Genomic DNA, 27,743 nt, shown 5'->3' on the forward strand with positions numbered 1-27,743 from the left:
AAAGCTACCAAATGACCTTGTGACAGCTGCAGGGATGACACTGGAGTGGGGAGAACAGCTCAGGTTCTGAGAGACACATTTACAAATTCTTTCAAGCAACCTGTGAGGGGTGGGTGCACTGCCATCCTGACAGTGAAGGAGGAAGCTGAGGTTTCTGGACAGTAAGGAGCTGCCCAAATTCCCAGTGTGGCCCCGAACTGAACTGAGCTGTGTCTGACCACAGTACCCTCCTTCCTCCTAGCACACCAATCGCACATCTCTAATTAATGTAGGACAGAAAGCCACGAGTCCAAGGGCTGGGCAGCACCATGCCAGAGCAACATGGGCTTCCCTCACCAACACACTTTTCTCTGAAGAAGACTGAGTGGTTCATACTCAATTAACCCTTTAATTACATTGAAGTTTCAGCATGCCCAAGACCTGCACTATTTAAATGGACCTGTTGCTATGGCTAAAAGCAGATTTTTAGTCACCCTGTTTCAAAACACACTCTTTACATTTTTTTTTTCATAAAGCTCTTCACTGGCCTATGCTAATCCTCATGGGAGAACAACAACAAACAAACAAACAAACAAAAAATGTAGCTTATGGTAATTTAAACTGCCCCCATGCTGGGGACTGAGCTGGAAGACTCACATGCTAGGAGTGCTCTACCACTGAGTGACATCCCCATCGCCAAATCCTGACCTGCTGCTGCACTGTAGTTAGGCAGACATACAACCATTTCATTCTCAAGAACATCACAGCCTTGCAGGGCCTTCCTTCTGAATTTCTGTTCTTGTGTTACTATGTGTGTGTGTGTATGTGTGTGTGTGTATATACACACACACACATACACACACACACACACACACACACACACACACACACACACACACACACACACATACACAATACAGGACATGGTACTCACCTCGCCACCTAAGGACTCCGGCAGGTTTCTTCTTCGCCAGCCCTGTTTTCAGGTACCAGGCCCCTTAGCTGAACTATCTGCCCACATGAGAACTGGCCACAGATACTCAGAACAACTTTGTCACAGATCAAAACTAGAAACAGTGCAAATATCCATGGCTGCATATTTAGACTACAGAATACTAGCCAGCACCGAAAAGAGCCACACTGCTGACTGGGTAGATCTCAAATGCATTACACAGTTGGTCTCCATATTCATGGATTCTGAACTTTTAAATTCAACCAACCACGGGTAGAAAAGATTTGGTAAGATCAACTGTACAGTTAGGTAGAACAAGACATTCTATGTGCCACTGCACAGTAGTGTAACTACAAATCACATTAAAATACTGCACACTTCACATAGCTAAAAGAGATTTGAAAGTTTTTATGACACGAAATGATAGATGCTCAATGATCTAGATGTGATTTGACCTAATTTAAACACTACATGTATCAAAACATCACATAGTGCCCCATTAACAGGCATAATTTTTATGTTTCCATGTATCAATTAAAATCATCATAAATTAAGTGACATTTGAGGGAAATTATATCTGTATTGAATGTATACAGCACATTTTTCTTGTCATTTCCCTCAAGTCATATAATACAATAACTTCATAGTATTTGCTTTATATTATAAATACTCTAGAGATGGTGGAAGACATATGGGAGAATGTGCACTAATACTGCACCATTTTATATGACTTGAACACCCATAGGCTGCGGCATCCATCTGGGAATTCTGGATCCAGTCCTCCTGAGGATGCTGGGAGACAGCTGTCCTTACTGAAGTAAGTGACCCTTGAAAGGTCACCTTATAAGCCCATAAGGATTCTTCAAATGACAAAACTGTAGACATATAAAACAGATCTCAGTTGCCAGGGGTTATGCTCGGTGGGGGGCTGGTGAGTGAGGCAGCCACGCAGGGGCTACAGGAGACCTTGGGGATGCTAAAAGGGCTCTGTATCCTGTGGTGGCAATGGTGGTTCAGGAACCTGCATGTGATAAAATGACACTGAACTACACGCACACCATAGCGATGCCACCTTCCTGTTATGGTACTATACTGGAGTTATGTAAATAATCAGTGGAGAAAACTGGGTGAGAGGTAGGTGGGATTTTGCAGCTTCTTGTAGATCTATAATAGTTCCACAGTAAGGTATTTAAAGAGAGACTGTTGGAAACACACAGCAACCCCACCCTTCTGTCTGAATTCTTCTGATAGTGCCTATGAAAGCTTGATTCAAGTCCTTAGCATAAGAGCAGAGTGCAAGCCCTCTGGCCTGTTCTTGGACACCAGACACACCAGGAGACTGCACACCTGCAGGCCTCTGCCCAGCAGCTCCATCGGCCTAAGCCGACTTCTCCATCCCTTCTGCTCTTCTGGTCAGCATTCACCCTCCTTCAAAACCTAGTTCAAGCACCTGCTTCTCATGCAAGGTTTCCTGCTCGGCCTTTCCCAGTAAACAGCGCCAAAGGCTCCTTTCATTTTGTGTAGAAAGCCCATCAGTTCTACCCCAAGTCCCTCAGTGGTGGAGGCTGTACTGGCTATTTCTGAACGCTGGTCCATTATACAGCTCAAGCAATACCAATCAAAAGCAAAGCCAAGCAAAAGGATAAATGTGGGAAGGCAGTGTGGGACAGGTTAAGGTCAGGTCTCAAGTCAGTCTCGTGGTGGGCCAGTCACTCATCCAGGGCCACACGACTACCAGAGGAGCACAGAACCTCAGGACACCTCTAGATGTGAGTTCAGCGGACCTGAGAAGGCACTGTGACCTGAGTCCACCCTCAATCTGAGTGACTATCATCTAGATTCAATGACTACTTCTCAGGAAATATAACACTACGTTATACCACAGAGATGGCATCAGTGAACTCCAACCATGGAGGTGCTCCAGAACCACCAGCTGCGTCCACAAGTAGACTACAAGGGAAGCAGGGGGACAGTAACAAACTGAAGGAACTTCTCTGCCTGTAATTCCAGCATACGCAGAGCTGAGACAGGAAGACAGCCATGGATTTAAGGCCAGCCTGGGCTACATAGTGAGTCTGAGGTCACCCTGGGCTACAATGTGAGATCATGTCTGAAAGAAGAAAATTAATAATAAGCCAGGCGGTGGTGGCCCACGCCTTTAATCCCAGCACTCGGGAGGCAGAGGCAGGCGGATCTCTGTGAGTTCAAGGCTCACCTGGGCTGCAGAGTGAGTTCCAGGAAAGGTGCAAAGCTACACAGAGAAATCCTGTCTCAAAAAAACCAAAATAATAATAATAATAATAATAATAATAATAATAATAATCAACCAAAAACCAAAAGCCAACAGAGAAAGAGAGAGAATCAAAAGGTATCAACCAGTAATCAACAACATAGCCTTGGTTCTCCTTTCAAACGAGAAACTATAAAATACATGAGACAACTTGAATATTGAATTCCACACCTTGAATGAATATTTATTCAACAACTGGAATAAAATACATGAGGCAATCTGAATACTGACCGGTCACTTGATGCTATGAAAGAATTATTGCTTTTAAAGGGTAAGAGAGCCCGTCTTTTAGAGAAATGGACTGAGAAGTTCGCAGTGATATTTAGGTCCTGCTTTAGAATCTATTCCTTACACTCTGAGGAAAGTTTATGCACTTCCAGATCCGGGATGAAACAAGACTGCCAGAGTTCAAACCTGTAGATGTTGATATTAAGCTGTTTATTCCTGAACATACTTGAAAGTCCCCATCATAAACAATTAAAATAACAGATTACTGTTGAAATCAGTTCACAGAGAGGTCAAGTACAAACCATTGAGAATTTTTAAAAATAAAATTACCACATTCCTAGCCGGGTGTGAAAGCTAACTTCATAATTAGACAAAAATAGCAGCCCTCCTGACAAATCAAGGGTTTCCTTTAAAAATCGGATTTTTGTTTTATATTATAATAATTTTTAAAAAATTGGTTCACTCAGGGCTGGAGAGATGGCTCAGCGGTTAAGAGCACTGACTGCTCTTCCAGAGGACCCGGGTTCAATTCCCAGCACCCACATGGCAGCTCACAACTGTAACTTCAGTTCTAGGGGATTCAGCACCCTCACACAGACATGCAGGCAAAATACCAATGCACATTAAAAAAAAAATAAAAAAAATAAAAAAAGATTTAACCAAAAAAAATTGGTTCACTCATAAGTAATTGCTTTTTGGCATTTTTTTTATGCAGAATGTTAAGATTTTTTTTTTTCATTTGAAACTGACATATTCAAGTATACCCTTGACCGTTTATTTAAGGGATGGAGCAAAGCCATTTTCTACTGTTAACAAGTTATTATAAAGTCCTGGCACCTTGCAAATTAAAACCTCAGGAAAACCAAAGCTCTCTGGAGATTATGCCCCCAAAAAAGACAATTATTTTTAACCAGGCAGGACTCTTATGAAAGGGAGGGGGAAACATTTATAGATTGGCTATTGTTCTTCCAGCACAAACTGAAAGCCAAACACAAATAGAGCTGAGAACTGTAGATTTCGGGGTGCTCTGGGTTCGGGTTCTCACCAGCTGCTTGTGCTGAAACAGACAGCTGAAGCACTGGGAACCTCCGTTTCTTCCTCTTCGAAACCTGCTTTCACAGCTGCTGTTCACGGAGTCCCAGTCACACTCAAATGAGTACCTGGCTGGTATCTGGGAGAACAGGGCCTAGCTCTTCTGGCCTCGGGCTACTGTTCCTGCTCCTCACTGCTTCTCCCTCCCACACTGCCTGCTCAGGAGGTTAGCGGTGCTGCATGAGGTCCGCATTTGGCTTGGCGTCAAATACCTAGTTTTAATTAGCTATTGCCAACATGGAAAAATCAGCGTCCAGATACAAACTTGGAACCCTAGCTTTTACAAAAGCTGCTGAGGGTTCTGGAGCCTGGGGGGGTCTCTACCACTCCACAACCCCACACTTGCTTTGGAGGGTGAAGTTCCTTGCTGATCTTGCCCTTTCATTTTCTGGGTCCGTCCCTGTTTCAAGACTCACCAGCACCCCCACTCCATGTCCTCCATTTCTAGGGCACAGACCCTTCACTACAGCTGGTGACATATCCTGTCCTAGAACTGTGTGCATGCCAGCCTGCTCTACGAGGCTCCAGGGCTCTCTGGGGGAAGGTACCCTGTTGCTATCTCTTTTGTGTCCCTAGAGCCTGGAAGAAAGCATGACCTAGATAATGCAGAATTCAGTAGATAACTCCTGAACGTGTGGGAGGAGGCTGGAGCAAAAACTCTTCCCAAAATATAAAAATGTTTATCATAAATTGTTCTAACGGCTACTAGACAGAGATTAAACACAAATGTAAACAATTTCACCAAATGAGAACAAGAGTCTGTTTGCTTACAAGTTTCACAAGTTAAAAGTCATCAACACAAACGGACAAAGCGGAGACAACAGGTAGGCAGGGACGAAGGTCTTGCGGCTCATTCACTGAGCCGACACTCCTGAAGAGTATACCAGCCAAACTATCCGTCTTCGCAATGCTACAGAAAATGAACAGGGCAATAAACCAGACAGCCTCAAACCACAGTAGGTGCTGGAAGGAAAATCAAAGAAACGACGGATCAACTGGAATGACTAAGCCAGGGAAAAAGGGTGGTCAAGGCAGGCCTCACCAAAAACAAGCCGCTGAACCGCAGGAGGGAGCACTATGAGTGACAACAGAGTAAAAAAAAAAAAAAAAAAAAAAAAAAAAATCATACCGACAACTCCTAACATGGAAAATTGGAAGTGCAAAGGTCCTGAGGTAAATAAAGGCTTTGGGCACGTCCAAGGCAGGTGAGGAGAGTGGGACGTGAGGAGAGCTCAGCTTCGGCCTTTAAGAGGGGAGGGGAGGGAGTGGCAGGCGGGTGGGCAGGGCCCACTCTGGCTTTGCTGGGCGCTGAAGATGAATGACAAGGCACTGGGGGAGGGGGATCGGAGGAGCGAGAAGCGGGGGCCGGGGGGAGGGCTCGAAGCGGATGAGGGAGAGTTCCTACCACACGCATACCAGCACTCCAGAGGGCACTCACCCACCCAGGTGCCCACCAATGTGCGCCCGAGGTTGTTTCTGCCCCAGCGCTTTGAGACGGTCACACTGCCTGATAACAACCCCGACCCAACCCGAGACCTTCTACCACTTCTCCAAGGGGAAAACAGAGGGCCGGTGAGGGGGAGAGTCACCGCCAAGGTCGCGGGGACCAGAGCTCGGGCTCCTGGGCATGCCGCGAGGTGCAGCTGCGTGCCTCACAGCTGGAGGGAAGGCGCCCACAGACCCCTGCGGGCAGGTCTACTGGGGCCCGGCCAGACAGCGAGCGGGTCCGCAGCCCGGGGCTGCAGACACCGGGCGGGAGTGGACGACTGCCGCACCGTGGACAGCCGGGCGGTACTGAGTAGCCCACGCCCCGCGCCCCGCAACCCAGGCCCTGCGCGGCCCGAGCAGCCCCGCCAGGCCTAGCCGCCCGCCGGGCTCACCTCGGCTCCGCGCCGCCGCGCCGGAGGCAGAGGGAGGGCGCGCAGGCGGCGGTGCGTTCTGGCGGTTCCCGGCTCCGCGGCCCGGACCCGGCCGCCCCGCCCCGCTCTGCTCCGCCCCGTCGCCGCCGCAGTGGGTGTGAGGGGCGCGGGGCGCTGCGACCCTTCCGGTCCGGTTCCCTTCTGCTCCGCTGCTGCCGCCGCCACCGCCGCCGCCGCCGCCGCGGCGCTCGGCCTGACGGATCCTCAGACCAGCCAATCAGAGCAAGGAGAGCCTGGCAGGCGGGGCCAATCGCGACAGGGAGGCGGGCCGAGGCTGGGCAGTACGGGCGTGGCTGTAGGCTTGGTGTGGGCGGGGCCAGGGGAAGGCCCTGGGTACTCGAGTGCGGAGTGGCGCCCCCTAGGCCGCTCGCGGGCCTGGCAGTCTGCTTGCTGCCAGCTTGCGTGCTAGTGTGTGTGCAGCAGGCTGGGGGAGCTAAGACCCTCTCCTGAGCCCTCCCTCCAGGGCCAGGGGACCCGCATGCGTCAGAGAGAGTGGACCAAGGGGAATGGGAGCCGGGGAGGAGCGAGGCGTGTCTTTGCTACCATGTAAAAGCGGTAGTCAGGCCTCGGTGGCAGCAGGTGCAAGTGGCAAGGCGGCCTGGAAAAAGACGGGACAGACAGGACCCCCGGGGCAGGATCAAGGCCTTGGCATCCAGGAACCTGGAGTATAACGGCACGGGAGGAGGAAAGAGGGCGCGGAGCTTAGGGTCTGTTGCTTACTAAGGCTGGTGCGCTGCCTGCGCATGCCACACTGAATGGGCTCCTAACAGGGGTGCGGCCACATGTCCAGAGAGTGGGGTTGGGGAGACAGTGGCCATGACCCTGGTGAATCAGTAATGGGGTATGGCCTAGAGAGGAACTCTTGCAAGGGACAAACTTCTGCTTCGGTATAGAGGGGCCAGGAGGGCATTCAACGCTGAATGGGTTCTAGACGGGGGGGTCTTTGACACGGCTGCTTTCCTCACCTCTCCTGCAGCCCTCGGGCTCTCAGATATGTTCCAGCAGGTCTGAGGTTGTATAAGACATTTGGAGAGCACAGAGTTTTAGGTGCTGATCACTATATGTTTTGATAGAAGGTTGTAATTGAGACAGGGAGGTTGGACCCCTTTGGGGGAAAGCTCAGAGTATAAACAGGATAGGCTCAGGGCTGGCCTTTAAGGGATTGGAAAATAGAGATAGTAGTTGAAAAGAGGTGACTATAGTGGTAGAGCTGTTGCCAGGGAACAGTACCCTGCATATAGAAGGTCAAGGGACTAGGAGGCCCCAAGGATCTGGGCAGAATTTGAAGAGAGCTGCAACCCTGTGACTCAGGTTTCAAGTACTGAGCCAGGGCGGCGGAGGCGTTGGCCTCAGAGGAGCGGTGGGATAGAGAAAGGGACCCAGTCACCCATGCTGTCCCTATCTTTTTCTGCTTTTCTGTTGCTGTGACAAAGCACAATGACCAAAAGCACCTTGGGTAGGAAAGGGTTTATTTGGCTTACAACTCTCAGGTCACACTCCATCACTGAAGGAAGAACTCAGGCAGGAACCTGCAGGCAGGAACTGAAACAGAGGCTATGGATGAACACCACTTAGTGGCTTGCTTGGGCTCCTTTCTTATACAATCCCAATCACCTGATTAGGGATGGCTAGGGCCCCCCTAGCCTTCATTAATGAAGAAAATGCTCCCACAGACTTGTCTAAAGGCCAATCTTACAGAGGCATATTCTCACTTAAGATTCTCTCTTCCCATTTATGACTAGGTCATGTTGACAAAACCCAACCCCAGCACAGGCCTCCTTTGGCCACCCCCTTGGTCACCAGAGGGAGTATGGTTTATTCCTGCTTAAAATTCCCTACCTCCTGAGTGTGCTGCATGGAGAAAGGCTCATTTTGTGGGCATCTGTCCACACCTGTCCTCACCACACCAGCTTTACCTGGCACCTGCTTTAGGACCACCAAAGAAAACAGAGCCAATAACTTTGGCATTATTAAAAGCCAGTACAGCCTGGCTGTCATATTTGCAGTTTCAGTGAAGAACACTGATCACAGTTCCCTTTCATTTGAATGGCCCTCTGCTCCCCAGACATCCAAGACTTGTTTTATGGCACCAACTCAATGCCAAGCAAGTAACCAAAAATCATGGTTATGTTTACAGTGCCTATATTTACCCACTGAGTTTTCCATAAGGATTCTGTTCATTCTACAGACACCACTCTTCATTATGACTTATAGAATAATGGGAGACATAACATGCAGAGCTGAGGGGACATGACAGGGTGGGGTGGAAAGATGCTGGTCCGTGCTTTGAATGAGTGCCAAGAATCCTGGTCGAGGCTCACAGTGAAAAGATCCTGCCAAAAGTAGGCTGTGAACTCCATATATGGATAGTGACACCTGATGACCCTGGCCAGGCAGGGAGACATAGTGGAGTGAGGACTCTCGGCAGAAGGAAGTCCTTACTGGGGCTGGAAAGACAAAGGAAAGTGCTGGAACTGGGACTTAGAAACACATTTGGGCCAAATGCTCAGGAAGGAGAGGGACATGTGTGCTGTGTCCAGGGAGCCACGGCCACCTGTGCTGGCAGGAGAGGGAGGTGAGAAGGTTGGAGTAGAACCATCCTGGGGATGGCCTGGCTTCCCTGACCCACTAGTGGCACATGGATTGCCTTCAGCTCACTGCTATGTTTTGTTTAGCTAAAGGGGTTTGGATAGGTGGTTGTTTGTTGTTTGTTTGTTTGTTGACATAATTGCGTCATCTAAAAATTGAGAGGATTCCAAAAAAAAAAAAAAAAAAAAAAAAAGCAAAACTCCACTGTTGAGTTCTCCTCATAAAGGGCAGTGGTCACGAGGAACTGGGAGGAAGCTTCCCTCCAGGTGAGGCTGCAGCTTTCCTCCACCCTTTTCTTCCTGCGGCCCCCACTTCTCAGCAGCTTCACCCTTATCTGGTGGCCTTTGCAGCGTGATAGGGTGGAAACCTGTCTGGAGAGGTAAAGGGCCGCCGTTGAGAGTGTTAAGCAAGGAGTTAAGCGGTGTGATTCAATGTGTGTTTTAGAAAGATCACTAGAGCCGGGCGGTGGTGGCGCACGCCTTTAATCCCAGCACTCGGGAGGCAGAGGCAGGCGGATCTTTGTGAGTTTGAGGCCAGCCTGGTCTCCAAAAAGCGAGTTCCAGGAAAGGCGCAAAGCTACACAGAGAAACCCTGTCTCGAAAAACCAAAAAAAAAAAAAAAAAAAAAAAGAAAGATCACTAGAACTTGTAAGAGCTGAAGAATGGTGGGCTTAAGACCACAAGACTAGTTGAAGAGCTAGGGCAAAGGCCATTTTGAGAAACTGAAGCCTGGGCTGGGGCCATGGTAGCAGGTACCATGAGGAAGGAATTGACTTTAAAGCTGCTTCAGGACTTCAGGGAACTATAAATGGGTCTGCAATGAGCTATCGCTACACAGCCACTAGGACTGGTGCTCCAAAATTTAATATCAGGTGTTGGTGGTGACATGAAGCAGTTGGAATACTCGTGCCCTGGTGGGAAGGCAAAAATAATATAATATTTTGCAAAGCAGTACAGCAGTTTCGGATAAAGCTGAAAACACACTGAACATGCCATCCAGAGATCTCAGGCTCCCCTCTTTGGCTTCCTGTCTCTCTTCTGCCACGCCTCTTGGCTCTATCCACTCCTTGATGCTATGGCAGACAGACTCCGTCCACTTCCCTGTCCCACACTGACCCCTTTGCCGGGAAGGAAGGAGCACAGAAGGCATGCGTCCTGGGCTGGGGGTGCTGGGATAACAAGGATTTGTCCAGAGGCCTGCTTCCCATGCAACCTCTGGACTGATAGATTTCCTCAGCCTGCGTTCCAATCTAACTCTGTGTATCAGCAATACTCCCTAGGGCAAGGGATTAGCTCCTCCAAGGATGATTCTGTGGGAAATAGTAAAGATGGTGATTATAACCTTTTAGGGGTGCAGAGAGAACAGAGACCTGAGAATGCTGCTTCTCCTGCTGGCTTCCTGTCTCCCTCTCCTCCCTTCCGACTCCTCTCAAACATTCCTTCTCTTCTCCCCAGCTGTTACCAGAGCTGACGAACCTAACTGAAGACTGTTTCAACTGTGCTTTGTAGTGGGGGTAGGGTGATGGTGATCTACGCACAAACCAGTGGGGGACAAGTATTGTCCGTGTGTGTGTGTGTGTGTGTGTGTGTGTGTGTGTGTGTGTGTGTGTGTGTCAGAGAGAGAGAGAGAGAGAGAGAGAGAGAGAGAGAGAGAGAGAGAGAGAGAGAGGTTTGTTTAGGTGTGTGGTTGGAAGTAGAGTCGAGAGGCTTTATCTGGTTATGGCTTTCTTGTTGGCAAAGTCTCCAGGTAATTCAAGGCACCATATTGTATGAGACAGAGACTGTATACTTGTATATGTGTGTGTCTATCTGGTCTTTTTCCTCATAAAACCACCAGAAGTCTGTTCTAATCCGAATGACTTTATCCAATCCTAATCATTTCCCTAAGGCCTCACCTCTAAATAGCATAATTGAAACAACTTTCCACCTCTTCATACCTCACAGTAGCCCTGGGGGCCACTCACATCCCCTGAGAACCACAGCAGGACGTGTATCGGGATGCTCTCGTGCTGTGGCACTGTGGTGAAAGCCAGGGTAGAGCCTGCCTCAGCAACCATCTGCTCAGGAGCCAGAGCTGGAGAAGCCAGGGAGGGGTCACTATTTCACGTCCTGCTCTTCTCTGGGTCAGCATCTTTCTCTTGTTGTGGAATTCCTGCCACCTGCGTTCCATTCTGCTCCCCCACCACTCAAGAGCAAGAACCCTCTGTCCTGAAAACTCAATGTAAAAGACTCAGTGAACCTCTTCTTGTAGCTGCTACACATGTGCCAATCAGGGTCAGACACGGGTGTGGTGATATATTGTGTGCCCTAATAAACTTGCCTGAGGATCAGAGGACAGAGCCAGCCACTAGATTAGACATAGAGGTCAGGCAGCGGTGGCACACACCCTTAATCCTATTACTCGGGAGGCATAGATCCATCTGGATCTCTGTGAGTTCAAGACCACACTGGAAACAGAGCCAGGCAGTGGTGGCTCACACCTTTAATCCCAATACTGGAAAGCACGCAGGCCTTTAATCCCAGGAAGTGACATGGCTGGGCGGAGAAAGGTAGATAAGGAATGAGGAGAATCAAAAAAGGCAATTCAGATGAGATCCTTTCCAGTGAGGACTCAGAGGCTTTCAGTCTGAGGAATTGTGGAAACAGGATCGGCTGAGGAGTTGGTGAGGTGAGGTTGGCTGTAGCTTGCTCCGCTTCTCTGATCTTTCAGCTTTCACCCCAATATCTGACTCCAGGTTTTTTAATATAACACCATTTAAGATTCGAACAACACACGGGCTCAAGTGACAACACAAGTGAGTGGACTAGACTGGCTGGAAAAGGCGGTAGTCTAGGGATATATTCTCTGATAACCAGAGGGTGTAAGAGGTGACATGGAGGCACCCTCGAGGGGCCTCGTGCTGAGTGGAGGCAGATACTCAGGACTGTATAGCTGGAGATTGAATGCTGTGGCCTCAGCCCTCTTTCTCCAGGCTTCTTCCAGAGTGTCAGCAGCCCTGACTCCCAGCCGGACGACCAGACAGCTTTTCTGAAAGTCTGACAAGTTCTAAGAGGACATTGACATTATGACACCCCACATCACCTAGGGGTTCCCAGCAGTGAATGTCCCTGTTAAGAGATGTGTCCACAGAACTTCTTATCAGCCTGTCTCGAACCTGGGCAAGACAGTCCAAGGTCATATGGAAGAGAATATTAATACAGTCAAACAGAAAACTGAATCTTAGTCAGGCGGTGGTGGCACAAGCCTTTAATCCTAGCACTCGGGAGGCAGAGGCAGGCGGATCTCTGTGAGTTCAAGGCCAGCCTGATCTAAAGAGTGAATTCCAGGACTGTTTCACAGAGAAACTCTTGTCTTGAGAAAGAAAAAAAAAAAAGAAAGAAAGAAAGAAAGGAGAGAAAACTGAATCTTGCCACACACAGAGACACCAAGAAGAGGATAAATTCCAAAAGAAAAAAAGAATATTACTGTTGGCTTCAGAGGGACTGAAAATATATCACACCCTTGAGACAAGAGCCAGCCATTCAGAAGCAATTCTGAATACTCAGACATGTCCTTGGTGTCAGGTGAGGTGGCCTAGAGGTAATGATATCCCAGTAGCAGAAAGCACACCCAGAGCTCAGGTCTTTGCTTCTGTATTCCCTGACAGAGGTGACTAGGAGCCACTAGATATGGTAAATCAGGGCTGGTTAGGCAATGTTCAAGTTAGACCTGGAGTTTAGCAGAGTATAAATCAGGAAGTACTTACAAAATACACACAGACAGACCCAGGATGGTGGGGGCGTGTCAGAAACACAGAGGCCAACTCAAACAGCTCCTAGCAGCCAGAGGTAGGATCTCAGGAAATAACATCTGACACAGCATCTTTGCAGAGGCAAAATCTGGCACCAACTGCCTCAGGTAGGTTAATATCAGATCAAGATTAACACTGACAGGGGCCAGTAGTGTCAATAGTTTGTGTCCTGGAGGTGAAGTGAGAAGAATGTTGCTCTTCCTCCCCCAGCTCCATAAACCCATTCCAACCACAAGGAAAAGATGAGACAAACCCAACTGGTGAGCGTTCTACAAAATTCCTGCCTGTGCTCCTTAACACTTGATGTAATTTACTAGTAGATAGGTTGGTTGCAGATAGGGCAGTAGATATAGTTAGGGAGAGAAGACTGAACAAATTTCCTAACTAGTTGAACTAGAAGACAAGATTGACGGTAGGAAGGAATGCATAGACCCATCCCATCAAAAAGCCTCAAGCTCTGAATCGGACACTGCGCTTCAGAGAGGCCAGAGGAAAGTCAACATAACTCCATAACAAAGTAGTTCAAGGTTTCTCAGAACTCTGGGGCTGGAGAGATGGCTCAGTAGTTCAGAGCACTGGATGCTCTTCCGGAGGACCTAGGTTCGATTCCCAGTACCCATACCCCCTAACCTGTAACTCCAGTTACAGGGGATCTGACGTCCCCTTCTGGTCGTCATAGGCATCAGACACGCAAGTGGTGCACATGAGCTCACACATAAAGTAAAATGATCCTGTTCTCTCCCAGACCTGAAGGGGATGCATTTCTTGACTGAGCTTAACATCTAATGAAAAGACCCAAGGCACTACGCTGCAGTATTTGAGGACACCAGAAACAAAAAGAGAATTAAAAAAAAAAAAAAAAAAAGAAAGGTCACTGACAAAGACATAGCAGAGTGATTTTAGACTCAATAACAACACAAGGAACAAGAGAATGGAAAATTCTAAGAATTTTTTTTTTCTGACTTAAAATTCTATATTAGGCAAACCTTCATTGAAGTGTAAGTAATAGTTTCCTGAGCTATTAAGTTCTCAAACATTTACCTCTTGCATGGTCTATGGATTCGTATCTCTCCCCTAAGCCAATGTTCACAGCCCTAGCCCCCATGTGATGGTAGTGAAGGTGGAGCCTGGGCTGTAGGCTCAGTGGATACAGCACTTGCTGAGCAAGCATGAAGAAGCAGAGTTTGGAGCCCCAGCACCCATATAAAAGCCAGGATGGTGTGGGGGCCTCCTGCAAGCCCAGCACTTAGGAAGTAGAGATGGGGATGGGTCCCCAGGGCATTCTGGCTAGCCAGACTAACCAAACCAGCAAACTCTGGGCTCAGAATGAGATCCTGCCTCAGTAAATAAAGTGGAGTGCAATCCTGAAAGATACCCAGTGTCAATCTCTGCGTACACACATACACGGGCTGCCACACATGTATGAACATGCAGATACAAGCATGCACACATTAACAAAGTAAGGCCTTTATAGGGTGACTGGGTCATGAAAACGAAGCCCTCATGAATGCCATCAGTGCTCTTTAAAAGAAGCCCTGGGAAGCCGCTCTCTTGCCTCTTCTACAGAGAGAAGAAACAGAGAGATGGTCTAGTAGGAAACAAGCAGACTTTCCCACATACCAAGATGGCTAGTGCCTCGATCTTGGATTTCTCAGCCTCCAGAGCAATGAAAAAACATCCCACTGAGGATTAAATTTCAACACATGAATGAACCACTGGAGGAACGCATCCAACTCATATCCAAACTGTACCACTAATAATGGGAATGTTCCCATCAGACCCTCAGATGTAAGGAAAATGAGGTTAACCAAATCCAAACAAACAAGGCAGGAAAAAAAAGGTGCACTGTCTTTATTGTTGTAAAATTGCATAGTACATTGATTGTGCACGCTTTTAAATAGAGCAGGGCAGCCCCCTCAACACCACGTTCTTGCATGGGGCATTTCAGGCTGGTTTACTATGAATAGGGAGCAGGGACCAAAGTGCTGCCTGGGCTTAAAAAAGATCCACGATCTGATTAAGTAGAAGTCAGAGAGCTGAGGGATTTGAGCCCATCTGAGGATATTGGAAGAAGCGGAGACTTCAACTGAGCTCAGAGGAGGCATCGGAAGTGGGTAGAGGGGACTCACTGATGTCAGGGGACAGGAGTCAGGAGCATCTCATGGAGGGAAGAAAAGGAGAAAAAGGAGACAAAAGGCCCAAAACTGAGATGAATGACACTCGCCAGGAGTGAGCCCAGAGACAGCACACTGGGTATCCCAGATGCACGGCCTGGGCGTTTCCACGGCTACAGAAAGCCACATACTAGAAAAATAACTTAAAAGCTATACAATCATCATTATAAATATTTCATCTTTTAAAACTAGCTAGTGTTGGTTAAAAAAAGGTTCACAGTTACTCTGAAGAGAGCGGTATCTCTATTGCACAGTAGTGGAAAGTCTGCTCCGATCCCCATGTGTAAACAATTCCTTCTCCTCAGTGACTTCAGGACACAGAGAAACAGCATTTGCTGTAAGCAAAGCACTTGGGTACAAGGCACGTCAAAGCTGTCAAGCTCTACTGGGAGCACGGAGGACCCGTGGAAGGCCCACTTCTTTTCCCATGTGGCACCTTTGCAGTCGGTTCAGGTCTTGAATCAGACTGCAGGTGATGATGGTCTTGTCATGGAAGTCCTGTTCTCATTCCACAGTGACAGACTTGGCCAGGTTCCTAGGGAAGTCAACCTACAAAGAAAGATGGGAAGGCAAAGGATAAAGCTCAGTTGACAGAGTCCTTGCTTAGCTTAGTATGCGCAAAAATATGGGTTTCCTCCCCAGCACCTCATAAAACAGGCATGCAACCACACAAACTTGGAAGGCAGGAGGATCAGAAGTTCAAGACCAGCCTCTACCACATAGCAATTTATTCAGTATCTCACAGGTGCCAGTAACACGCTGTCTCTTCCCAATCACCTCTAACCAATCTACCTGAACACTTCCATTTTGAAAGTGGATTCCTTATTGCAAGAGGCTTCCTTTAACGGTACAAATTTCCTTCACTCAATAAACATTTGTTATGACTTGACATGTGTCCTCTTGTGTCCTTCATATCTTTTACATCAGGTAGCTTGGTGGGTGCTGTTAAAAAGTCACTTTTCAGTCACAGGTATGGTGGTGTTCTCTTGTAATCTCAGCACTCAGGAGCTGAGGCAGACAGAGTAGAGCACAGGCAAGCCACGTCTGTACAAGTCCAAGGCCAGCTTGGGCTACACAGTAAGAGCCCATCGAAATGAACAAGCAGGGGCTGGAGGGACAGTCCAATGGGTAACAGTTCACACTGGTCTTGCAGAGGGCCCAAGTTCTGTTCCTAGCATCTCTATCAGGAGGCTCACAACTGCCTGTAACTCTAGCTCCAAGAGATCTGAGACCCTCTGCAGTCACCTGCCTCTGCAGTTACCTGCACTCATGTGCACTAAATCACACACACACACACACACACACACACACACACACACACACACACACAGCTTCAGTAAAGAGCAAATAAAAAGAACAAACAAAAAATTTACTTTCCAGGATTGGGGTATAACTCAAAGATAAGAGTGTACAGCATATGTAAGTCTTGGTGTGACCACCAGCACTGGAAAAATTAATGAAAAAAATTCACATTTTTTGGAAGGATACACATAACATTTCTCAAGACTTGTTGTGTTGGGTAAAGACTGAGAAGGAAATATGACTGAGGATAGGTAATAAATCGAGCCTCTACTTGGTCTGCAAAAAGGTATTTTATTTATATGCTAAGAAAAGATGAAAAAGAAAAATACAACCAAAAGTTATCAAGTGTCAATTAGATGACATACATTTAGGTGTCTGGGATATTGTTCTTTGAATTGTTATAATTTATAAGCTTCTTAAAACTGTAGCCTGGCGGCTGTCGTGCAAGCCTTTAAGCCCAGTACTCAAGAGGCAGAGGCAGCAGGACTTCTGTGACTTCGAGGCCAGCCTGGTCTACAGAACTAGTTCCAGATAGCCGGGGCTACACAGAGAAACCTTGTCTCAAAAAAACCCTGTCTTAAAAACAAACAAAAACAAACAAACAAAACCCCAAATCAAAACCAAACCAAACCCGTAACACAGAATCTGTTTTGTTTCACACAGTGAATTGTGTTCTTATACATTTGCTGGTGAGATCATAAACTGATTCTTTTCTGAGGAACAATTTCGATGTCAGTCGTCTCAAAATGTCATTTTCTCCCCAATGATAAATCTTAAATGTGGGACAGAGATGTGCATACAAACATGTTCACTGCAGTGTTATTCATAAAATGAAAAACTGGAAACAGCAGACTAGTTAAGTAATTGTTCAGAAAATCATGCTATATAAGCTTATAATAGCAGCCACAGAGACGTCTCAGTGGTGGAGAGTGCTTTGCTCTACCAGAGGATCTGAGTTAGCGTCCCACATCAGTGGCTCACAACCACCTGTATGTTAGTTCCAAGGGGATCTGATGCCCTCTTTGGGTTTCTGAGGGCACTGCATGCGTGTGGCATATAGTTACATGGATACACATACAGACACATAAATGAAAATGTTAAAATGAAGATTTTGATGGAATACTGTACAACAATTAAAAGTATGTAACAAGTTCATAAAAATGAAAAATCAATATCAATAATAAAAGGAAGAAACAGAATTTTAACTTTGGTACAATATTAAAGTTTTGTGTTTGTTTTTTTTTTCTTTTTGTGTTTGAGTCTATGTAGCACAGGCTGCCCCAAATTTGTAATTTCCCTGTCTTAGCTTCTTGAGTGTTGGCTTTCCGAGTACGCTACACCAGTCCTGGCTTGAAAAACGTTTTTTCTTTTTTAAATTTGTATGTACAGGAGAAAGAATTGAATGAAATATTGACCGCATTGATCAACACTGCCTCTGGATGATGGTTTACTTTTTGCAGTTCTTGAGGAATCTAAACAATCTTAAAATGAAAGTTACTTTAAATGACATTATTTCTCCGATGAGCTTTTAATACAAATAAGCATTTAAAAAACACAAAAAGGCAACTTTGCCATTACATACTGTATGTATGCATTAAAATGGTACCCTGTGCCCCATAAATACATACAAACATCAATAAAAAATAAAAATGCATTGATTTAGCTTTCTGTTTCTCCTGGCTGTGCTCATGCAAAGTTTAGACTTACGTCATAGCCTCGGAGGACAGCCAGGTGGAAGGACAGAAGCTGCAGTGGAATCACACTCAGGATGCCCTGGAGACAGTCGACTGTGTGGGGCAGTTCGATGGTCTTATACGCGAACTTGGAACTCTCGGTGTCATCCTTGGAACACAGTATGATTGGACGACCCTAAAGCAGAGAGACAGGCCCATAAAATACCGCGCCTCTGAAAGAAGCAAACCCTCTCTTGCACCCAGCAGAGTTTCTGGAATTTTCTGGAGTCAGCATTACTGTAGCGATAATATTAATCACTTTGACTTTGCTAGAATTACCGGTGCGGTCGTGTACATATGCCACGTGTAAAGGACAGTGTGCGGTGCTTCTGGGTGTGTTTCTTCCCCTTCCCTGGTCAGGTGGCTGCACTTTGCGCCATCATTGAGCATTCATTTGTTGACTGGCTTCCAAGTGCCTTGTCCTGACCCACTTTTAACTCTAATGGGGCTCAAAATCCAGTGATGGAAATAAAATCATGAACAAAGATGAATTTTGGATAAATGCCACAGCGGCAATAAAACATGAGTGAGAGATAATAATAAGCTTTGTATGTGTTAACATTGACTGCCTCCAAGCCTGTCTGTGAGGGATTATCTAGACTATGCCAGCTGAGGTGGACAACACATCCTGAAAGTGGGTGGCACCATTTCCTGGGCTATGGTCCTGGACTGCATAGAAAGGAGAAAGTAGAATGAGGGCCAGAAAACTCAGTTTGACTACCTGCTTCCTCAAACCCTGCTACCATGACAGACCCTTGAGCCATGAGTCCCAATAACTTCTTAAATTGCTTTTATCAAGGTATTGTATCACAACAACCAAGAAGTAACTAAGATGGTTTGGGAGGACGAAGCCAAGCAAGCTAGATCTACATAGCAAGTTCAAGCCAGCCTTGGCTACATAGAAAGAGCTATGTAGCTCTTTGCATCGGACTATGAAGCTATTTTCATTAAAACCCTTCCCTAGTCCTACCCCCAAAACGATAGGAAGAGCCAATGCAAAGGCTCAGAGGAAAGAATGAGCTTGGCATGAGTGGGCATCAGGACAGGTAAAGACCTGGAACTCAGTGGGATATGGAAAGGGGCCGTGTGACGCAGAGTGGGAGAGGGGTCACAGTAGAAAAGGACACAGTTGTGTTTTTATACTAGTATACTTTTTTTTTTCCCAAGACAGGGTTTCTCTGTGTATCCTTAGCTGTCCTGGGACTCACTTTATAGACCAGGTTGGCTTTGAACTCACAGAGATCCGCCTGCCTCTGCCTCACGAGGGCTGGGATTAAAGTGCCACCCCCACCTGGCTTAGGTTACTAGTTTTATACTAACTTTATATACTAGTTTTTATTCTAACCACTGTGCTGAGATGCATGTGGCCGTGAATAACACACGTGGCTGTTTAGTTCCCAGGAGGGAGCCAATCTACCTTTGGACTTTGAGCAATTAGAAGTGCCACTGTTCACAGTGGACCCCTTGCACTATGCCTGAGTTTATCGCTATCAAGATAACTCATGGTAGACCACAAGTACTTTCAGGATGGGGACTGACCATGCTGGAAAGATAAACCATGATTAGAAAGTTGAAGCCTGGAATCGCCAAGCACAGAAGCAGGGCAAGTTCAATCACATGGTCCATGATTCAGTCATCCGTGTCTACTTAATGAAACCACAAGGAAGGTCTTGAAGTCAAAAGGTCAAGGGGCTGCTATTGTGACACCCACCAATGTAGCCAGGCAAGCTAGATCTATATAGCAAGCTCAAGACGACAGAAGCTACCCATCTGGGACCTTCACACTACGGCTTCTTCTTCTGCAGCAGGCCCTAATTTGAATTCTTTATAATAATACTTTAATAATAAATACTGCCCTTTCCTAGGTTCTATGAGTCGTGCCAGAGAATTGCCAAATGTGAGAGGTCTGGGGAGCCCCCAAATTTGCAGCCAGTCTTGGGTTTGAGTGCCCATTCGTTCCTCGTGTGTGGGTTCAGATGGGAGGACAGTCTTATGAAGGACTGTGCACTTACCCTGTGATGTCTGACTTAACTCTGCAAAGTTAGCATCAGAATTGCATCACAGCAACCCTGGGAGGGAACTCCAGTCCTAGGATGCTGCCCTGGCCCTGGAAGTGCCTCCTCTGTCCCCAGCCCTAGGATCCAGGGCAGCTCAGTGACAGTCTGGTCACTGGCCCTCACTAAGGAGCTGGAGGATATGACCTCAGACTCCTTGGTTTCTTGCCAGATTTGTGTGGTATTCAAAAGGGATCCCAGTGAGCCAGTGAGATGACTTAGTGGATGTATGCTTCTGCCAACAAGCCTGAAGACCTGAGTTCCAGACCCAGAACACACACGAGGTAGAAGGAGAGAACTAACTCCTATAAGTTGTCCTCCAATTTCCGTTCATCTGCCATGGCACAGACAGGCCCCTCCTCCACATGAAAAGATAAATGTAGACCAAAGTGACAGGACAGAGTGTGGTCACACCCACAGACAGCCGTCGGTGAGATGGGTATGTGTGGTACGGGACAGGAAAGCAGGGTCCTCGGTTTGTAGGAGAGTCCTCACCTGGCGGGCAGTGACCTGCTGCAGGGCATTCTGGCATTTGGCAAAGCAAGGGTCCTTCATGATGACCATGATGACCGGCATCTGCTTGTCAATGAGAGCCAGGGGCCCGTGCTTCAGCTCTCCAGCCAGGATCCCTTCCGAGTGCATGTAGGTTATCTCTTTAATTTTCTACGGAGACACAAGTCGGGATCACTGTTACACCGGGAAGGCGGGGGCTGTGACAGAGAAGACAGAGGGACGCTGGGAGAAGGAGTTACTCTAGGGTAAGAGCTAAAGGTCTCAAGGCAGATGGGGGTGTAGACAGGTCAACAGCAGCAAGGGATGCTCTGGGCCAGGAGAGAGGAGGGCTGCTGTCCAGAGCTCGGACAAGGCAGCAACCTTGCAGCCCCCAGGCACAACAGTGACACCTCTCTTCAGCTCCATGCACAGTCATGCACTCAGACAGAAAGTTAGCCTCAGTCCAGTTTGCCTTCACCCCCACCCCCATGGCAAGCCACGTGGCCTCCCCAGTTACCACAGATAATGGTGGCATTGTATTCTGCTTAGATATGCTCTTATTCAATTAGACGGCTAACGATTCTCCCAACTTTAGATCCTTAATCACATCTAAACAATTGCTTAGATTGACCTAGCTGGTAAATTCCCATACCCCAGGCTATTATGCGAATGTTTTTTCTTTTCCCTTTGTTCAAGTAGCTCCATTTCTGTTCATTTACTGTGAAGTTTTCATCATTACACCAATGAAAATGTTAAAGAATATATTCCTCCACATGTCTAGAACTAGTTATTTGGGTCAGGCAAACCCTGTGAGGAACGAGGCTCCTCCTTGGAGACTACAGACAGCTGGCATGCTGGCCTCCAAGTGACCACACAGAGGCCATTGACTTGTACCAACAGCAGCCTAAACACCCCTTTCTTTCCTCAAAGACCAACTCGGAGACACAGCTGAATGTGCATCTTTCATCAGCAATGATTTGCCACCGCAACTGACCCCCACAGCCAGAGATCAGAACTATCAGGGGACTGAAAGTGCACCCCACCCAGACTTTGCCTCTTCTGTGGCCCTGAATGCCCAGCACTCTGTTCCTTATGAGAGTTGGACTCTCGGAAGCGACCTGAGTTCACAGTGCAGGGATTGACCAATGTTGGAAAAGGCCCCAGTAGTAATCTTTACAGTCAACTTGGTGGGATTTAAAATTCCATAAAAACAAACTTCTGGGCACGGTGAGAGCACATTTTTAGACTGGGTTCACAGAGGTGGGGAGACCCACCCTAAGCATGGGTAAAATGGTCCATACTCTGGTCCTGGACAGAATGAAAAGAAAGGAAGCTGGACACCAGCATCTGTCTCTCTGTTCCTTGTGGACACAGTGTGAAAAGCTACCATATGCCTTCCCCATCAGGACGGACTATATCCCCAAACTGAGAGCCAAAGCATACCCTTCCTTCCTTCCTTCCTTCCTTCCTTCCTTCCTTCCTTCCTTCCTTCCTTCCAAAAAAGTTGCTTTTATTGGGCATTTTGTCTTAGGAAGGAGGAAAGCAGCAGACACATATGTTTGGTCTCTGTCCCTTTTATTTTTTAGCATGTAGTCCCTGAAATCCTTACAGTGTTCAAAGTGACAGGTGTCTTTCCTTGCTAATAATAGCAACAGGACAGGTCTCTACTATCTAGAATAAGGCTGGTGTAGAGGGTTGGGATTTCCAACTTTACAGCAACTCATCCTTGCAGAGAGAACGTGGGCTGAAGGCTAAGTTCATCATCAGTGGCCAATGACTAAATTGATTAAACCTGTATGTAAGGACGCCTCCATAAAAACACAAAAGGATGTCTGGGAGAGCGTCTAGATCACTGAATAAATGGTTCCTGGAGAGTGGCATGATCAGAGATGACAGTGAAATGCCACATCCCTTCCCGGACACCTTGATCTGTGTATCTATCCCTGCATCTCGGGTTCATCAGTATCCTTGGTTGGAGCCTTTACAGTGAACCAGTAACATGAGGAAAGAATTAATCTGCATGAAATGCATACATTGGAAGCTGACACTCAGGGGTCAATTTACTCCCAGCTACAACCACCTGCAGTAGTCCCTAACTGCCTTTTGTGAACTACCCATCTACTAACTGGCTATGATAAGGAGGGGAGCCAATACGCTTGGTACTCCTGTCTTGGTTCACAGGGATGTCTCACCTGGAACACGGAATCCCTTTAACCTTGTATGGCATTCTGATCTATAAACAGCAAACTAATAGTGAGAAATTTGGACGCCCAAGAGTCAGCTTTGCCAGCCTTCAGTAGCCTTCCACGTCCAGCACCTTGTCTCAGCCCTACTAGCTTTCTCTTCCATTAGTAATTCATTGTCACAGGACAAAATTGCAAGTCATCGATTTTTTTTTTTAATTCAGGCTCATTGCTGTGGGAATGCAAGTTCTGCCCCCTTGGGAAGTTTGAGGGTCACAAGGAATATAGAGATCTTGCAATTTCCAACTTCCAAAATCCTTCCCTCATAGGTTGCTTGTGGTAGTGGACCTGAATTTGATTTACCTCCTGTATGAAATCTGTGTGTACAGAGGTGTGTGTGTGTGTGTGTGTGTGTGTGTGTGTGTGTGTGTGTGTGTGTGTGCGCGCACACGTATACCTTGATGTCATTCCTCAAGAGCCACTCACTTTGGTTTTTGAGACATGATCTCCCACTGGAACATGGTGCTCCCCACTTAAAATAGAGTGGTTGATGAGTGAGCCCCAGATGTTGTTGTTTTTTATTACTCTTTTGGGGGGCCCGCCACCCAGCTCTCAAATAACACACAGAGGCTTATTCTTACTTATAAATGCCTGTCCTTAGCTTGGCTTGTTGTGAGCCACCTTTCCTTAACTTTAAATTATCTCATCTGCCTTTTGCCTCTGGGCTTTTCCCTTTTCTTCTGTAGATCTTACTCTGTGGCGTGCTGTGTGGCTGGGTGGCTGGGCCCTGGAGTCCTCCTCCTTCTCTGGATACTTCTTCCTCTCCTCCCAGATTTCTTCTTCTATACATTCTTTCTGCCTGCCAGCCCCACTCTCTCTCTCTCTCTCTCTCTCTCTCTCTCTCTCTCTCTCTCTCTCTCTCTCTCTCTCTCTCTCTTGCCTTGCAATTGGCTATTCAGTTCTTTATTAGCCCATCAGGTGTTTTAGACAGGCACAGTAACACAGCTTCACAGAGTTAAACAAATGCAACACAAACAAAAGTAACACACCTTAAAATAATATTCTACAGCACCCAGAGATCCTCCTGTCTCTGCCTCCCCAGTGCTGGGATTACAAGCACATACCAGCTTTTTTTCACATATAGATTCTCACAGGACAGGTACTTGTAGGAGCTTCACCCAATGCCCTTTCCCTTTCTCTCTGGGGACTGATACCTACTTCACTCACTCATTTCTGTGACTCCAAGGTAAGAGTCAATGCTCAAGGCAGGCTCATGAGGGTGCCTAGTGGGTTTGCAAACCCTTCCCTTCCAACACTATGCCCTACCCTCCTTCCCATTGGCTTCTTGCAGCATCTCCCAAGCCTGCCTCCATGATGCCCCAGGAAGCTGTGCAATCAGCTCTTAGAGGTGGAGGCTGGGCAGAGAGGAACTCACCAAGGCTCCTTCCAGGCATGTGGCATAGTTGTATCCCCGTCCCATCACCAGGAGTGACCTTTGTGTGTAGAGCTCCAGGGCCAGGTCATGGATCTTCTCATCCAGCAATAATACTTCTTTGATCAGCTCTAAGCAATGCAAAGAGGTCAGGGAGAGAGCCAGTCGTTCTGACTTCCGAACATTCACAAGGAAAATCATTGGCTATAACAAGGTTTAGACACTTCCATTGCTCAGGAGACACTGCTTCCTTGAGTTACTTATAAGGGCTTTAAACTCTGTTTAAAATCAATTCTGTGATAACTTAGGATACTGGCCAGGACCTTATCGGGTTGGAAGTTCCTGTTTGCATGAGTATGCTTGTGAACATCTATAAGGTAGGCTATGAGCTCTCATGTTACAGGAAGTAAACCAAGAGCCCAAGAGATTAAATCATGCCCTGGGAAGACACAGGACTGAAATTCCAAATTAACCCCTCAGTTCCTTGCCCTGGGCTGGGTCCCAAGGCGAAGCCAGTGTAAGGCAGACCTGTTACGATCAAACTTCCTGGTGCTGGACCTCTGTTTATTATACTCTTACAAATTATTGTACTCCTCAAGAGCCTTTGAGCTTGTGAGTTATAACGGTCAATACTTATTGGATTTGAAGAGAACACTAATTACCTGGGTAAGGTGGTATACACCTTTAATAATAATAATAAAAAAAAAACAATAGCAAAAAAAAAGAAAGAAAAGAACACTAATTAAAAACTTTTAAACTATCAGGGCAGTGATGGTGCACACCTTTGATCCCAGCACTTGGGAGGCAGAGGCAGGTGGATCTCTGTGAGTTTGAGACCAGCCTGGTCTATAGAGCAAGTTCCAGGACATCCAGGGCTACACAGAGAAACCTTGCTTTGAAAAACAAACAAACAAAACAAAACAACAAAAACTTTAAAAATGCTACTTCACTCATTGGAAAATAGTAACAGCAGTAAGCCTATAATGATAGATTTTTGAAAAAATGAGTGAGAAGAATGGTATTGTTGGACATCTTTCAAAAATTTTTCATTACATGTGGAGGTTGGAAACAACTTGCAGGAGTCAGTTTTTACACCATGTGGGTTTGGGGGATCAAACTGGGGGGTCAGACTTGGCAGCAGGAGCTTTACCTACTGAGTGACCTTCGCAGCCCAACACCTTTGTGCGTTTTTAGGGTCTGACTTTTGATAAGAGTTGGTACCACATCCGCTTCTGCATCTGAACTACTGTGATTTTTATCGTTGTTACTGGAGTGCAGATATTTCGCCAGACCTTACAAAGACTTGTATTTGGAAAAGGGAAAGGTTTAAAATGTCTTCAAATCATTGGAAGTGTTTTCCGATTCTGTATCAGACAAGAAGCAAGTTTCTTGAAATGGGGAGTTGCAAGCAGTTTCTCTGTTTTTATACATTTGGCCTGCTTTGCTCTTAAATGGCTCTTTCACACAATTTGATGATAGCATACCAAGGCCCAGAGCTAGGCAAATCTAAAAATGGACACATTTAGTTACAAATTTATTTTACAAATCACCTTGTTAAAAAATCTCCAACTTCTTAATAAAACAAAACAAAAACAAAAACTTCAAATCTGGGAATTGGCTAAGCAGAGAGACGTTTTCCAAATTCTAAATGATGATTGAAAAATTGACCTTTACTATTGGCAACAAGTACTGTTGTTTGTTACACTCGAAGGGCAGGGCTAACTTCCTTCATTTTAAGGTAAACATCCGCCACTGAGGAGGCAGATCTTGCTACTTAGCAGCTGAGGCAGTCCCGAGAGGAGGGCGGAGGTCCTGGAGCTCTGCTGACCACTGAGGCTTTCATTTTTGGCCTAAGCAGGATTTGCTGGGCAGTTTGGGGGGTGGGGGTGGGGGTATAAGATTTATCATTGGGTAGAAAGATCTAGTAGGAGAGAGTCATTAACAGCATCCTTTACATAAGAATAAAGGATGAGAGCGACCCAAAGGAGCTCAGTGAATTTGGAAATACAGAAAACCATGTTCTGGGACTTACCGGGCAAAGATCTGAGGCCCCGGATGATCTCTTGCCTCCTGTTTTGTAGAGAAATTCGGTCTTCAGACATCATCAAACCAAACATCACCAGAGAGATGAACTGGCTGGTGTAAGCCTGAGAACAAAGGAGGGGGCCCGTGAAGACTTTAGACAGCCGTCCCAAAGGTGTTTAAAGAGATGGGAGAGCTAAACCACAACGTGGACAAAGATGGGGGAGAGATGTAATGACAAGACTAAGAGATGAGGAGCGGAACGGAGGGAGGAGAGGAGGGGAGGGGAGCCAGCTGCAATTGCAAGGACACCCGTCTCTCTAGCCGATGCCACCACCCAGGTTCTCCCCGGAGAACACAGCAATTCGTACCTTGGTGCTGGCCACCCCGACCTCCGGCCCTGCGTTGATGTGGACGCCACAGTCGGTCTCCCGGGAGATGGAGCTGCCCACAGTGTTGGTGATGCCCACAGTCAGCGCCCCACGGTCCTTACAGTATCGCAGCGCCAGGAGCGTGTCTGCAGTCTCACCTGCAACACGGGGATGCTGTCAGTGAATATGCAGGTGCTAGGCCAGCTAGAACCCTCTCCTCCCCTCCTCCCTGCCTCCTCATTCACCCCTACTCCTCCTGCTTCGAAATTCAAAGCCTGTCCAACCTTTGAAAAGAAAGCAAGGGTTCAGAATCTTTCCTGTTTCTTAGATTGAAGATCTCATTACTATTTATGTAGCAAGTGTGTTCTTGTCCCCTGTTTCTTTGAATCCTGATGTCCGCTCCATGGGGGCCTCAGTCCTCATTTCCCTTCAGGATGAGGAGTGTGGAAAATGCAACTCATTATCTCCATCCAGGCCTTGCCGCTGGCTTGGAATGCCCTTCTGGGACTCTAGGCTGCCTGGGTCGGATTTGCTGAGGTATAAACATTGAAAAGCAAGACTGCCCACCACATGGTGTTTCTCAAATAGAACCTGTTTGAAGGACACGTTTCTTGAAACTTCCCAGTGTGGACTCAAATAGTTTTTCTAATTAGGTCACATCAACAGCATAAGCCGGCACCAACTCCCTATTTGCTAATTTTAAAGAAACTCAAAGCGATACAAGGCCAACCATAAAATCAGGCCCAGTGAATTCCCAACCCTCTGACTGTTCCATCCACATGGTCACGGCTCTTGACTGTGTTCAACTTAGTTCCTGACCTGTCCCCAAAACTGGTGTCGCCAAGTGCTTCCAGATGGTTTAACCTCTTTTCCTTTTTCTCTGTTGACTTCCGGGTTCACTGCACAGGACTCAAGTCCGCAGCAGCAGCAGGAAGAAAAGGCAAAGGATGGCACTGTCTGCACTAGCCTCAATCTCGGATTTTGGTAGCTTGCTGCTTGCTTAAATCTTTAAAAACTTGATACTTCCGTACATAGACCTGTGAACTGCCACTGTACTGTTGTCACGTGAAATCTACCTGTTTTCCTACCTATTCATGAGCTACATTTCGGCTCTGATGGGAAGGTCAACCCAAAGGCAGTT

General features: G+C 46.9%; 2 protein-coding genes across 4 annotated transcripts in view; both read right to left on the reverse strand.

The window, feature by feature from the left end:
- The window catches only part of Mapk9 (mitogen-activated protein kinase 9), a 45,778-nt gene extending 39,135 nt beyond the window's left edge, over nt 1–6,643 (reverse strand). For 2 of the 3 annotated variants that reach the window (XM_052758090.1, XM_052758089.1), the window contains exon 1: nt 6,422–6,641. The gene's annotated coding sequence lies outside the window, so the exon portion shown is untranslated. Of the gene's footprint in view, nt 1–6,421 lie in introns of all 3 variants that reach the window. The other variant, XM_052758094.1, reaches the window with a different exon arrangement.
- Nucleotides 6,644–14,675: 8,032 nt separating this feature from the next.
- Gfpt2 (glutamine-fructose-6-phosphate transaminase 2) overlaps nt 14,676–27,743 on the reverse strand; it is a 46,490-nt gene continuing 33,422 nt past the window's right edge. Inside the window, exons 14-19 of the mRNA XM_052758100.1 lie at nt 26,603–26,760; nt 26,242–26,356; nt 24,213–24,340; nt 20,598–20,765; nt 18,023–18,184; nt 14,676–15,562 (exon numbers count right to left, since the gene is read on the reverse strand). Coding sequence (XP_052614060.1) covers nt 15,518–15,562; nt 18,023–18,184; nt 20,598–20,765; nt 24,213–24,340; nt 26,242–26,356; nt 26,603–26,760 — 776 coding nt within the window. The 3' untranslated portion in view covers nt 14,676–15,517. The remainder of the gene's footprint in view (nt 15,563–18,022; nt 18,185–20,597; nt 20,766–24,212; nt 24,341–26,241; nt 26,357–26,602; nt 26,761–27,743) is intronic.

The sequence above is a fragment of the Peromyscus californicus genome, unplaced genomic scaffold, assembly GCF_007827085.1.
Source record: "Peromyscus californicus insignis strain IS unplaced genomic scaffold, ASM782708v3 Scaffold_3__1_contigs__length_106647218, whole genome shotgun sequence".
In the NCBI taxonomy this organism is placed as follows: domain Eukaryota; kingdom Metazoa; phylum Chordata; class Mammalia; order Rodentia; family Cricetidae; genus Peromyscus; species Peromyscus californicus.